General features: G+C 38.8%; 1 protein-coding gene across 3 annotated transcripts in view; it reads left to right on the top strand.

The window, feature by feature from the left end:
* Positions 1 to 15,215, top strand: part of AFAP1L1 (actin filament associated protein 1 like 1) — a 78,937-nt gene that overhangs the window by 47,107 nt on the left and 16,615 nt on the right. For 2 of the 3 annotated variants that reach the window (XM_025169465.2, XM_025169463.2), the window contains exons 3-9: positions 1,178 to 1,252; positions 2,041 to 2,124; positions 3,735 to 3,832; positions 5,347 to 5,458; positions 6,458 to 6,556; positions 10,702 to 10,913; positions 13,992 to 14,171. In XM_025169465.2, coding sequence (XP_025025233.1) covers positions 1,178 to 1,252; positions 2,041 to 2,124; positions 3,735 to 3,832; positions 5,347 to 5,458; positions 6,458 to 6,556; positions 10,702 to 10,913; positions 13,992 to 14,171 — 860 coding nt within the window. The remainder of the gene's footprint in view (positions 1 to 1,177; positions 1,253 to 2,040; positions 2,125 to 3,734; positions 3,833 to 5,346; positions 5,459 to 6,457; positions 6,557 to 10,701; positions 10,914 to 13,991; positions 14,172 to 15,215) is intronic. The other variant, XM_007421102.3, reaches the window with a different exon arrangement.

Raw genomic sequence — 15,215 nt, 5'->3', positions numbered from 1 at the left:
TGGCTTTCCAGAGGCAAAAAGCAAGTTTAGGCTTTGTTATCAAGCACTGTCCATGATATCAGAGAGGTAGAAAATTATATTTTCATGAAAGAAGATGTTAATTCAGGCAAATGAGGTGTTCCTTTGCAATCAGCTCTTCACATTCTCTAAGTTCAACTACTGAGCAGTTGCAGTGAATATTAAACAAGGAGGCAGGTACCAGTTTTTGAGGGCTAGGTAGACCAAATTACAGACACAGGGCAGGGGTAGATTAAATGCTTTCCCTCCAGTGCTCCAGTCCTGCTCCAAATTGCCTACTCCCTTGATCCAGCAGCTTTGATTTTTTTAAAAAAAGAGAGAGCACTGAGCCTTTATAGTAACCAAAGGATGCCTAGTGCTTAGTGATTTCACAAATGAAACATGTTTACAGAATCTTTACCTTCTTTGCAGAAATGAGATATTGCAGGAAGAGGTTCTACATCCTAGAAAAGTGAAACAATTATCTGAGGCAGCTGACCTCTAGCAACTTCTTCAGCTCTCTCTGTCTCCTGCATCTGTTTCCACTGTAGTTTTCATAGTGTGGGATCCTTGTCCTTTTGTTGTTACAAATACCTGACTCCCTCTGGTGGAGCATTCCATACTGATGGAGCCCTCCAGCTGACCTTGAGGAGCAGAAATAAACAGGCATTAAACAATAGCTGGCAAGAGCTGACCGTTCTGTTCTTTGAACCACTGGAGCCTTACACACCAGATTTCTCCATATTTATGATGGTTTCCAGTACATGGCAGGTGAAATTGTAAGCCTTTCAGAGTGGAAATGTTTCCACTTTTAATTTTTAATACTGCATCTCATGCCTTCTAGGATACCTGTCACTCAATTACCTTTTGGGAACCTGTGTAATTAATTCTATATCAGTGTTTCCAGATGGGATGAGCTATCTGTCAGAATCCATGGAGTGTCTGCATCTGTGTATGTATGTGACTCTGTGTGTGCAGAAAAGCAGAATCCTCAGATAGTGAAAATAGTGATATTATTTAATCTTGCTTTAGTTGGCCAGAAATTGTTATTTTCTTTCCTGTGGAAATGTGTGTTTCCACTAGCCTTCCTGCTGGCTGATTTCTGCTGAGACAGAAGATTTCCATAGGAAGAGCAAATGGTTCATATTCTCTGATCAGATTTCTCTCTTCTGTCCTGCAGCAATACCCAGCATATATATTCTTCATAACTTTGGGTCACTTGAAGCAATTCTGAAATGGCCATCTCTGAAGGAAGGTGATATCTCCTCATTCTTGCCTTGTACTTTTCAGACATTCATTCTTTCTCTTGGGGGTAGGAATGGCCCCCTTTTACCTTCTTTGAAGTTTGTATGAAATTGATATTTAATTAGACTAGCTGAAGTTCTGAGAACAGTAGGTACATTAAGGGAAAAAACATTCAGATAGCTGGAAATATAAATGCAATATTCGTTCAGATATTGTGAATTTTACTACTGTCTTGTGAAATTATGATACAAACCAACAGGAAATTACAAATGCAATGGACAAATCCAGATGCTCTCATATCTGTTCTGTGAAACCATGATGGCATATTCACATCCTATGAATCGAACCTATAACTTAGTAAGACAGTGAAAATCTTGAGAGATATGGAATTCAAAATTCTGCAAGGACTGAAAACCTATTTTTCTGCATTGGATGTTTTTTGCCTATAGATCTACAATAGGAGTTTCAAACTGTTCTAGAAAATATTTGTTTTCCATGGGTGCTCACCAGGTTTCATCTGTTAAAAGATCAAACATGGCAGATGAATTTTCATGGAAAAAATACTATCTCATTAGTACTGATTGTGCCTTTAAAATGTACAACAATAGAAAATATTGAGTATGTTCTGGAGTCTTCTGTGTTCATGCAGACCAAGGAGAGGCCCAAGAGTTTAACTACCTATAGAAGTCTTCCTAGCATGACTTGCAACATGAGGAGGGAGGTCAAATATTAAAAATTATTATTAAAAAATTGAATGACATTTCTTTTTGTGCTTATTGTATAATTTCTGCCTTTCAGGGAAGGATGTGAATTACATGTATATGAATACAGCAGCCCTGCATAATGGCACTAGTTTTGTGGAATCACTGTTTGAAAAGTTTGGTATGTATGATGGATTGATGTGATTATAATGTCACCTATAGGTGTCACTACTGTGGCCCTATCCAGTGCCTGAGGTGGAGGGATAGAGGAAGTACTATAAGTGATAGACATCCCACAGGGTAGCAGAAAATCAGGAGGAGTCTCATAGCACATTTCATTTAAAGACATAAGCTTTCGTGCACTGCAGCTCACTTTATCTCCAAGAACCTATGAATCTGTCATTTCTCAGGATAGGTGATACGGCTTTGGTGGCGTACTATACTGTTGGTCTTCTCCATAATTCTTCCAGTACTGGGTACTGTGGCAATAGATGTCACTCTCTAGGTTTTGCTCTGGAAATCCTCTCTGTCCTTCCAGTCATGGTTCATTTTATCACATGGATGGAGTATATTTTATTGTATACAAATGCATGTTGTAAGTGGAAAAGTACAACAGTGTATGTTCTTTTCTATGCTCCATGGATCCAATAGTCTATGGTTTACAAAAGCTTATGCAACAATAAAATGGGACACAACTCTTTGTTGTTTTGTTGAAAAAACTAAGATAGCTTCCTCTCTAGAGACTGCAACTATTCTTTGTGTAATAATGTGTTTCCCTCTATTTTTCTTTGTAACAATTCTGACTGGGCAAGACTAGTTTTAAAAAGTGGGAAACTTGACTAAACTGTTAAGTTTTGTACTGGAATGGGGACCATCCCCACCAGCTAACCCTTGGACTTTACTGAAACCAGATCTGCCTGGCAATTCATAAACCTTTCCTCACAGCTGTATTTAAGAGTCTATTAATCTATACGATATTTTAGAATAGAACATTAAAACAGGAGTAGGACTCCTGGGGGTCTCCAAATATTGCTTAACTACAACTCTGACCAACACCAGCCAATATCAGGGCTGTAATAAACAACATTTGGAGAGCACAGATTCTCAAACCCCAAATTAAGAAATCACTGAGTTGAGGCCAAAATGATTCCCAGTGGGATTCATATGTCCTAATATATTCCTTACTTGTCCTAGTATCGCACCAAAATACATTGAAATAGTTCACCTTCTTCCCTAGCTAGGCTGAGGGCTGAACTAGAAATGAGGTTAAATATGTCTTTGATTATTTACATGTAGATTTTGACAAAATTAAATACTGCCATTTTATTACTATTGGATATACGTTTGGGAGCTAATATGTTCCCTCCCTGCTTTGGTTCTAAAAGGCAATAGCTCCTTTGAAAGGGCTATTTGCATTGAGAAGAATTCCCTTCATATCTAGTTTGGCCTTTTATTTCATAGTTAGGGTTGTATCCAACTTAACATTTCCAAATTATAATTTTCCCCAATGCTAACATAACACAGAATCAATATACATAGTCATCTGTGTAACTATCCAAGTCTCATCCCAGAATTCTGCCATTCTTCTTGATGTCCTGTTTTCCTCAGTGAGAGGACAGCTGACTCTCTCTTTGTGTCTTCCTTTCTCTGTCTCCCATAGTGACTCAGAAGAAAGAGGCTACATAAATCTCATGTCCTGTACCTTTGTGGGCCCAAATATTAGGATCTGATGCAACAACGAATATACATATTACTGTACTATTGAGTCTTTGGCTTCTAATCTTTTCTCAGACTGTGACTTGGGCAATCTTCAGGACATGCAAGAAGATGATGGGGATGGTAAAGAAGGCATCAGCTTGGAGCTTTCAAGGAGCCAATCAGCTAAAAATGTAAGTTCTACCAATTCCCAGTTCCTCCTTACATAATGCATGAAGCTGTTTTATACTAAGGACAAACACTGATCATCTACTTCAGTGATGTCCATCTTAATCTTCTCCAATTTGATACTTTCCAGAAATATTGGGACTGTAGTTCCTAGATTTCCAGCCATCTTGACTATGCTGGTTGGCAACATCAGCAGCTTCTATCCTAACAGAACTGGAGGGCACCAAGTTGGGGAAGGCTAGTTTGTGGTGATTGGCTGTGACATTTAAAGTTTTATATCTGAGTCTTTTTTAGCCTTTTCTGAAGATGCCATTTGTGAGCAAAGCAGGTTTGGACTCTGTATAGGAAGCATTTTCTATAGCTTTTTATTTCCTTCTATAGGCTCTTATATGATGGGTCATGGTGAAGCTCTCTGGGCACTTGATGCCCGGGATGGTGCTACATAGTAAATCCCTTCAAATATGCAAAGGGACAGAAAGAAATGCTAAGGAGCAAAGGGCTAAGGATCACATGCAAATAACTTCAGTTCTGCTTATTCTATGCTTGCAGGACACATAGCTTGGAAAGAAGCTGTCAGAGCATTCATTTCATCAGCTATTTTCAAAGTTCCAGTTATATGATAACATTCTATCAAAAGAGAAACAAAAATCCATTCCTTTTTTATATTTGACCTTAGTCAAATTAATTTCACAAACAAACCTGATATGCAATCAGATGCAAATGTAGTCAAGTGAAAGATGCAAGATGAGGTTGGAGACAGAAAATAGTTTTGTGGGTTCCTTTCAAGAAAGGTAGTTTTTCTTCCCTTTCAAGCCATAAATAGTTTAAAAGAAGCATTGCTACACATGAAGGCACACTCACGTCACTGAAGCAACAAATATTTGCATTATTTTTATTGAACAGCTGTAGTAGGATAAAAGAAGTATGTGTCTATGCATTGTAGAGGAGCAAAGAATTATTTCTCTCTTATCTAGATGGAATGGTTCTTGTTGATTCATTTCTACCTAATGTTGTAAGAGCAAGCTCTATATAATGATTCCCCTTTGTTCCCAACTGATTGCTCTAAGGTTCACACACACACACAAACACCTAGAGTAAACACTGTGGGCATTTACAGATGATACTTTTATTGTGCAACTGCTCTATATCATTCATAGAGTGATATTGGGAGTAGGTTATCTACATTTATATCCTTCTTGAGTTTTCCCATTGTTTTTTTTATCTTCCTTCTTACCTGAGAAAAATTGGTTAAGGTTAGAAAGCTAGATTGGATACCTTCTGGTAGGTAGTATAAAGGGGTCCTCCAACTGGCCACTGAAACTGTCCTATCCACACTGATACTGTCGACAATCCTCCACCGGACACAAGAGCAGAAGGTAAATGGTTTGACCAAAAGCTTCTGACACTGAGGAATTTCTCGGCAGGAATAGGTACATTTAGAAGACACGTGCAGGGACAGATAACAACAGCACAGCATTCAACCCCATCTGAATGCTGCATTCTTTTTTTCCCCATCTAGGTTTCTGGGGAGCCACCTCCACCATTGCCCACCACTCCTCCTCCTGAAGATTATTATGAAGAAGCTCTGCCATTGGGCCCAGGCAAAGCCCCTGAGTACATTACATCTCACAGTAAGCCTTAAAGGGGGCCAGCCAAGGAAGGAAACAGCTGGCATTTTGGCACTCTCCTATCAGCTAGGAAAATAAAGGCTCCTCCCAGAGGTGTCTGGCAGCTGACAGGCTTATAATTGGTACTCAGGGCAGGCTTCCCTACTCCTTTTGTTCTCTCTTCCTCACCCATCTCTTGTTGGTCAGATGTCACAAGCAGTTGTTTGCTCAGACTTGCCTGGAAATGTATCAGTAAACCCTGAGTGACAAGAATGGGAAGGGCCTGCCTGAGAACAATGTCACTCTGTCTCACCCTTAGCTTGCCTGAGAGATTAGGGGAAGGCAGAGAAAAGAGCCCAGCACCTGTTCTTGTAATCACTGAGCCCCAGTGAAGCCATTACATGTCAAACAACAAAAAACAAGAACATTGTAAGATTTATTTCCAGGTAATGGCTCGTTGCATAAGTGCCATGAGAAACATCAGGAAAGAGTGAGATCCACTTACAGGGATTCTGGAAAGTCTCTCCCATAGTAGAATCAAGAAGGAGAGGCTGTTCAGATGGGGAGGGAGGCAGATTTTGGCTCTGGGACTCAGTCAGCCCCGTGGGAACTCTGAATGAGTGTGAAGAACAACCCAAATAAAGCGGAAGACATACTGTGGTTGTTTGAAGGCAGTAATGGTTGCAATAAGGAAAAGAATATGAAGAAAAGGGTCACAAAGCAGAAAGCAATTTGGGAACAGATGCTATGACTGGAACCCAATAACTTCTGTTTGATATTTCTTCTGCTGTGAGCTGTGGTGTGTAGAGATGGGCAAGGAAAAGCAGAGAGAGGATATGAAGTTGTGTCAGATAATTTTGTCTCAACTTCTTGTTAATCCTTGTTCTAACTGTGTTGGCAATCAAAGCTTTTCTACATCGTCCTTCAGGGTTGACTTACAGTGCAGCTCATACACCTTTCTGCAAGGCCTTTCCCACTGCTTAATTTGTACTGTTTGAAATATTCCTTCTGCTTTCTGTACAGACAGCTCCAGTCCCCCCAATTCAATAGAGGATGGATATTATGAGGATGCAGATAGCAACTACCCTGTTACCAGGATAAATGGAGAGCAGAAAAACTCTTGTAAGTAACACTGCAGCTATATGTGCTGTGTGTATCTGTTGGAGGAATGGGATTGTCTTGACTGCTAAACACAGAGCTGTTGGCCTGAGGCTGCAGAAGATTCAGGCAGTCAATACAATTTTTTTTAAAATTAAAGTACTGTTACAGAAATATTATATTCTTGTATCTTTTCTTTGTTCATTCTGTTACTGTTAAACTGCTGTAGCTTTAAGAAGCTTATTTCTAAAATTCTCCTCTTATTTCTTTTATTCATGGCCATCTTGGATTTTAGGAAAGGACAAATCTACCTCTGTATTTTCTTCCTTCTTGTTCTTCTACCCTTGAATTTCTCTCCCAGCTTTTTCATTGTTATTCCAGTGCATCCTCGGTGTTACTGGATCTTTCCCCACCACTGAAGAGATTAAGTCTGTGGAGTCCTTGGTGCTTTCTGAGCTTGGTTGTTTGCTTGCAGATGTTTTATTACCCAACTAGGTAACATCATCAGTGTAGATTAATTCTCTCAGATGGAGCTCATTTAAGGTTGACCATTACTAATCACAAGTATACATTATTTAAAATTCTTTCTGTTTACAGTCCTCAAGATTTTGTTATGTGCCTAGCACTCTTCTTAATCACTGTTAGTAGTTCAACCTCTTAATCACTAAATCTCATCAGGATGTTCCCTCTGTCATTATTCTCTGATTTCCTCTCTTTTATTTGTATTGTCTTATTGATTTAAAGATTTCCTGTGTACAAAAAAGGAATAAAACCCTGCATGGGGGAGATGTAGCATAGTAAGGAGAGAGATCCCTGCGCTACACTTCTCCAATTCCAGAATTTAAAATCCAGTATCATTGCCTTTTGCTCTGTCTGCAAATTTCTTTCATAGCACCATAGTTCTCTTGTTAAGTTACCTTTTTCAATTTATATCTCACCTTTCTGTCCATATGAGGCAGTCCAGGTGGCTTAGAACACACATATAAAACTGTTCAAAACCTTCACTGAAAAGGTATATATTATTTATTTTTTCTATAAATGAGAGTGCAAGAACCAAACATATTTCTCAAAATAATGCAGTTCATATTTTGGTAGCAGCACTCAAGAAGGCTTGACATACATAGCTGCTTCGGAAAGCAGCAGCATTTTTAAAAGGGTCTTTTTTAAAATGCCCAGGCACGTTGTTAGCAGGAGAGGCACCATGCTCTATTTAAGCAAAACCAAATCAGACATACCTTAGGACCTCATATTTTGAGGGTCTCTAATATGTTGAAGATAATAAATTTTAATTGATTTGGCTTAAAGAGCCTTTCACATACAATCCACCACATGAGTTTTGAATCCTGGCATCTCCATCCTGATCCACACCCAAATCTGACTCTTTCTAGGGCTGCCGATTACTTGCATCATATGTACGTTGCCTGATCTCATCTCAGGCCTCAAGAAAAGATGATGGTTGCTGGCCCACCAACACCTTCAAAAGCCCTGGGCCAAACTAGGCATCGTCCCTGCCAAACCGTTCTGTGCTACTTCACCATTCCAAACCGTCTGAATACTACCACACAGACCTTTAGCCAACTTAAATGGTTAGAGGACACACGCACACAAATATTAGGGAGAGATGTCTACTTATCTAATCTGAGGACTATTCTAGAGACAACTTTATAGCATCATGGCCTATGCAAAAATTGAGAGTAAACAAAAGAAAGGGGCTAAATATCTGACAGCTACCACATTCATTTGGTTCTATTGCAGCTATTTTTTCTCCAGTTTTCCCAGCAGCAAAATTATTAAACAACAACTAAGTAATTTTTTTCAAATGGATATTATTTCAATTGTGACTCTTCTCAGCTGCAACCACCTGCTACTATTTTTTACCCATTGCTGTTAAGCCTATGAGTGATCAGTTCCTCCAAAAATGTAGTCTGTTTCAACAAGAGCTGTCTGCACTCACTCTTATGTGCATATAAAATTATAATCTTCATAATTTATCATCTCATATCATATACAACATTATTCTTTTAAAATCACAAACTTTTAAATTTTCTGTGATATAAAAAGGAAATGGAAAATATAAGTCAGATTCTTGCTTCCGTTTACTATGTACTACTTTATATAGTGGTCTTAGTTTTTTTTTTTATCTAAAAGATTTTAAATATTTGTTAAAAAACCAGAATGTATTTTCATTTAAAAGTATACAATAATGCAGATAGGAATATTGGAAGATACGGTTTGTTCAAAATACCAGTATTAATTTTTCATTACAGACTATATTACTACTTCAATTAATTAAGTTCTGATCTCTGTAACTGCTCTTATGTTTCTATAAAATAAAATTCTTCAGATTTATATCTGCTAATTGAAATCATAAAACATTTGATAATGCAAATAAGGCATTTTTACAAGAAGTGTGTTCTGTTTAGTTGGGGTAGGGTTTCTTTTGGTAGCATCTGCCTTTCTATATATGTAAAAATAAGGGATTATATTTATTATTCTCTTTTCTTTTCTTTTTTTTTTAATGATTTATATCTTACAATGTAGGAGTTCTTAATCTAGTCCACCAGCGGCAGTGCCCTTAGATAATCAGGCAAATGTAAGGCATTTAGGGCATTGTTCCCAGAAAACAATAAGCACGGGCATGCTACGATACTAACAAAGACCAGTTAGCAGATTAGCTGTTGCCAAACTTTGCACCTTTTGCATCCCCCGGATACATGCATGTAGAGGGCATTGTAATAGTTGGGATGTAATCAAGGCGTAGATAATTGAATGATTGTAGTTGGTGCATGAGACAAAACTATACAAACACACTCCTTGCCATTGCCATCACCTCAGCATCTAGATCAGGAAGCATTCTCAGGCAATATGCTTCCTCTTTCATGGGGTAATACAACCCAAACTCATACAAGCTGAATCGTAATCCCCTTTCTCACTGACCAACACCACCTCTACTTTATCTGGATTTAATTTCTTCTTCTTTTCACCTCTTCCAGCTTGTTATCAACGTTGGGCAACATTTAGTGGTATCATTAAGAACTTTCTTGGAGTTAAGACGGTAGGGAATCCCTAGGAAAGAGGAATATAAATATTTTTGTATAATGAATAAGGAAGTTGTCTATTAGCTTATGGTAAGGTTAGGTGACTTATTCAATAGTGTGATGTGAGCAATTGAGCATCAGCCAATATGTTTCTTCATATATAATTTTCAGTAATTCCGTTCAGAAATTGTTGCTTGCAGCTGTTTGGGACAAAAGTGCTTTAAGAACCATATGTAGTCATTGATATCAGGCATGTTTTAGGCAGATATTTACAATACTGAAATTCCTAAATGCCAGTTTGGAAGTTGTTTTGCATAGGAGGTGGCACTTAGCATCTAACTATTACAAGACAGGTTTAAATAAAACAGTAGAAATCTAGTAATCTGTTTGTGTACCAGAAATTAACACGTGATTTCCATTTGCATAACTCTAAAACATACAAAGAGGGAGAGTATGATGGCTGGTGTGGGTCTTCCGGGCTGTGTGGCCGTGTTCTGGAAGTTTTGTTTCCTAACGTTTCGCCAGCACCTGCAACCTGCTGGCAAAACGTTAGGAAACAAAACTTCCAGAACACGGCCACACAGCCCGGAAGACCCACACCAGCCATCGTATGCCGGCCGTGAAAGCCTTCGACAATACAGGGAGAGTATGAGTTAGAAGAAATAGCCCCTTAAGTAGAGATAGTATTCTTTTACATACATTAGGGATGTTGGTGATTTCTTGCATCTCTAGATAGGACTGGGAAACTTTCATGCTGAAATCCTAGAGACTCATTGTTATTTAGTGTAGATCAGGGGTTAGCAAACTTCCCTGGTGCTGGGCTTTATTGTGTAACCTTGAGCAATGGTGCAGATACAATTTTTTAAAAATAAATTGAAATCTTGTTAGATCCTATGAGAATTCAGCCATTACTTTTTCTTTTTTTGAAGAAAAATAATTAATTTTAGGACTGTGAATTCTATCTGAGGGAGTTGCAGGCACCTTGATGCCTAAGAGCACTGAACTGCTGATCTTTAATGTAGATAATACCAAAGTGGACTAGTAGTCTGACTCAGTAAAAACAGCTTCCTATAGTCCTATGAGATTAGCAGTGACATTATGGAGGATTAGATGTTCTCTGTTTCCTTGTAGACAATGACTCTGATGCAATGAGCAGCTCCTATGAATCTTATGATGAGGAGGAGGAGGATGGGAAAGGCCAGAGGTTAACACACCAGTGGCCATCAGAGGAAGCTTCCATGAACCTGGTGAAGGACTGCCGGATTTGTGCTTTCCTGTTGCGCAAGAAGCGCTTTGGACAGTGGGCCAAGCAGCTGACAGTCATCAAGGACAATAAGCTCCTGGTGAGTCAGTGGTTTTTGAATATCACAGTCTTTGTAGCAGCAGCAGGACCTTTTGGAGAAGACAAGTTCCTCTTCAAATTACATACTAAAATTTATTTGGTATAGCACCACTGGTTATAATTAATCCCCAAAGGCCTCTTGAAAGAGTGATGTTTTCACCTGCTTCTGGAATACCATAAATGTGAGGACCCTTCTTGTTACAGGGGCAAGGTATTTCAAAGGAGAGGAGCTGTTAAGGAGAACACCTGCCATGAGGTCCCCTCCTGCCATATCTCTTGGTAGGCAAGGACTCTTAGCAGATGCTCCCTAGATATTCAGTGGGATGCGCAGAAATTGTTGGAGAAAGGCAATCTTTAAGATATAAAGATAAAAGGAGTAACGTCTGGATATTGAGCTAATGAAGGTGTGATAAATTTATGTTGCAGATCTCAATAGGATTGACAGTAAGGAAGCACACAGGTTATTGTTTCAATGGCTCTTGACGTACAGTGACAAAGCCATTCATTATATGGGATTTTCTGGAATCCCAGTCTGCAGGCCATTATAGCATAAGAGTCACAGAGCTCTTTAGAATTTTGGTATGATAATCAGATTAAAATATCTATCAGCCATATGAATGGTAACTTGGTTGCCTAAGTAGGCATCGATAGGAATGAAGATGTGCTCAATTTGATGCTCTATATCATATATTAATTGTCTGAGATTCTTCTTGGCCATATCATGCCCTATTGACATTACTATGTGAAGAAAAGCCATAATGGTATACATTCTCCTCCAGCCCTTTTTTCCATTTCATATAAAGGGGTCAGCTAACACAGATGGGACTAAGTCTACAGGAAAAATAACAAGCCTGTGCCAAACTTTGAAAATGTTAATTCATGCACTGGCTTTAACTTCAAGTAGTCCTTCTTCCATAAGAACAACAACACTAGGCACACCAAGGCACTTGAAGAATATTTCTCGGGAACTTGGACTGAACAGACACATTTGAAAAGTTGGAATAAATGCCAAGTTGTGTTCCCTAAAGGGGCTGCACATAGTCTTTGCTGAAAAGAGTTTTATTACAGCAGGAATGAACTGGGCACCCCAAGAAAAGTAAAAGGCCTGGATACCTGAGGCAGATTTAGATGCATTTTGTGTCACATTATCTCTATGAGCTCACCTTTCCCTGATAGATGGAAGATTAATCCAAGGCATTTAAAGCAGATTACTTGTTTTAAACTGTGCCGACTATCAAAGTAGGAAGCAAGAGTGCATAATGCTCTTTGTAAATTTGTAAATCTACTTGGGTTTGAGGGAGAATTACCATGTCATCCATGTAAAGAAATAAGCCAAGATATTTGTTTGCCAGTTTGGGTGAGTGATAGTCTAAATTATCTAAATAAGTAACTAGTGAATTAATGTACAAATTGAATAACAATGGAACCAAGATGCAGTCCTGCCTAATTCTCCTAAAAGATAGAATTTCTTTGGTGAGGTACCCTTGGAGACTGCAGTGGACTCTTAAATGTGAGTTTTCATATAATTTTTACATAAAAATTAGGCAGTTTTCAGTTGATGTTGATAGTAATGTATGCTAGAGTTTCTTGGTATCAGGTCGAATATGTATCTAAAATCAACGAACACTGTATAAAATGCAAGACTGGGGGGATACGTCCTTTTGTCAGATGGTGCAGTATAAAGGCTGAATGTAAAACAGAACAGCCTGGTCAAAAGCCAAATCGTTGTTCTGCCAAAATATTTTCAGAGTCCATCCAATCCACTAATCATTCATGCAGACTTGCTGACTATACTGGACAGACTAATAAGTCTCTTCATTTGGTGGCAGCTTTCTCTCACCTTTTTTGTATATTGGCATTATTATTGCCATCCCCCAATCTTGAGGGACAAGACTGGTGCAGTTGAAGAAAGAGAAAAGAGAAGCCAGAATCAGGTTTCACCGTTCCAGGTTGTTCCTGATGACCTCTCTTGGGTTAAGTAATGATTCCCAGGGGGTTTAAGATTTGAGCTGCTTTACCAGCAAATGTGTCAGAGCAGGTTATTGATGGCCACTCTGATGAGAGAGTCCATATCTAAATTTAATGGGTTCTTCATTGCTCTTATATAATGATCAAGAATTCCTCTCACATTGCTGCAGGAATAAGGCCATCAAATCCATCCAGAAAAAAGATTGTGACCCTTCTCTTTATGGGGGAGCACAACACCATCAAGAGTCAAAAAATCCTGGAATCTGGCAGCCCTGAATCAACAGCCATTCCATCTTATTTGGAGTGAGCCCAGACTTTAGCAGCCTCCAGACACTGGGTCATGATTTCTACTGCCTCTCCCAGTGGCCCCAGGATGGAGATGTATAGCTGAGTATCATTTGCATATTGATGATACCTTATCCTGAACCAATGGACAACCTCTCCCAGTGATTTCATCTACATAATTTTTGACACAACCTTTGTTCTTGCATATAAACATTCTACAGGTAACATTGGCTGAAGTTGTGAATGTCCAGCCTCACCAAATACCCCTTTTTAAGATGAAAGTGGAAAAATCCACGCAAAGTTCTCTAATTGGAATTTATTATTCAAAGTTGATTATGGACTAGAAAAGCACAGGGTAGAGGAGAGTTTAATTCTTTCCTCACCTAACATTTTCCTGTACCATATTCCACCCTCCTCATGGGAAGGCCCTATTTAGATAAGTATTTGATCAGGAAGTGGACTAACTGCTCTACCAACTGTGCTTTGCTGCTTCCTGTTGCCCCTCTGGAAGTATATTTCTTAATTTCTTTCTTTAAAGTCACCTGAGAAATTTAACATACGTGCATGTAATATTTCACAACGTGTATGTTAAACAGAAAATCAGGTACCTTTTGCTTCTTGTAGTAAAAATCTTTGGTTGTTAAGCAGTGGGAATCTCTGAATTTTTCCTCTTCTTTCTCTGATACATGGAAATCCCATCCATCTCCAAATGTTGATCACCACTGCCATGACAATACCCTCCTGCATGTTCTTATCACATGGAGAAGAGGTGTGCAGGAAAGACTAGCTGAATGAAATCTCAATTTTCCCTTCTTTTTAATGTTAGTGTTACAAAAGCTCCAAGCACAGACAGCCACACCTTGAAGTGCCTTTGAGCATTAGCAATGTTGTCTACGTGCCAAAGGATGGACGCCGCAAGAAGCACGAGCTGCGCTTCTCACTACCAGGAGCTGAGGTCCTAGTGCTGGCAGTGCAAAGTAAAGAGCAAGCTGAAGAATGGCTGAAGGTATCTCTCACAAATACAAGAGAGTGTTATTCCTCTGCAAACCCCTCTTTTTCTGTGGCCCATATCTTCTACATTTGTTACCTGTTTATTTATTTATATAATAATGCCCTAGATATGCTCAGCAATCCTGCTGTGGTTGCTTTTTGAGATGAACAAGTGAGGCTGGTTCCCCTAGAAAATGGCACTTATCTCCTCCTGGGGAAGGGTTTTCCTTCCACCCCTCTTATCATGCCTGTCTGATTGCAACACCAGCTGTGCAGAGAATAACCATCCACCAGAGAAGACCTTTCCCCACCCAACTTGGACTTGCCTGGCAGGAGAGATGTTTGTTTACCCACCCCCACTCAGTCTTTCCTGCTTTTGTTCTCAAGCAAGGCATATTCTACAGGAAGATGAATTCCTAAGCTTAGCCCGATGGCAATGTCTGGGAAAGGCAGAATTTGCCTTCTCTTCCTGGAGAACCAGTTCCTTCATCTCAGTCTTCTCCAGCTTGGCCCCTCTGCTCTCCCCAGGAATTGCAGTCCCAATATACTTGGAGAAGACAGATTGCAAAATTCTACCAGTTTGATAGATGTAAAAGTAGGCTAGTCAATGAGATTCTTTTTTAATAATCACATAACATTTGTTCAGCCATATGCTGTAGGAATCAATTTAAGAAGTCATGAAGATTTATCAGGCTTGGAAATGGTTATTGTTGTTTTTATAATATTTTTATTAGAGTTTTACATAATTAAAAGCTAATACATAATTAGAAAAAATATACAAACAAAAAAGAAGAAAGAGAACAAAGAGAAAAAAGAAAAGGAAAAAGAAAGATATATAAAAAGTTACTCCCCCTCCCTCCAGACAAGTATAAACATTTACAATAACTTAACACCTTCTCTGATATTACAGAAAAAGAAACTCTTCTTCCCATTTCTCATCACTAAACAGTAATCAAATTATTAAAAAAAAATCATTGATCAGTCTTACATAGCAAAAGCATTAAGAATACCAGTAATAGACACCCATATGTTTTAAGCTTAAATGGTTATTGTTGTTTTG

This window comes from Python bivittatus, unplaced genomic scaffold, assembly GCF_059951505.1.
Source record: "Python bivittatus isolate LINGU-HERP-01145 unplaced genomic scaffold, Pbiv_v1 ctg000080_np1212, whole genome shotgun sequence".
Taxonomy (NCBI): domain Eukaryota; kingdom Metazoa; phylum Chordata; class Lepidosauria; order Squamata; family Pythonidae; genus Python; species Python bivittatus.
This window is presented reverse-complemented; position numbering and strand designations above follow the sequence as displayed.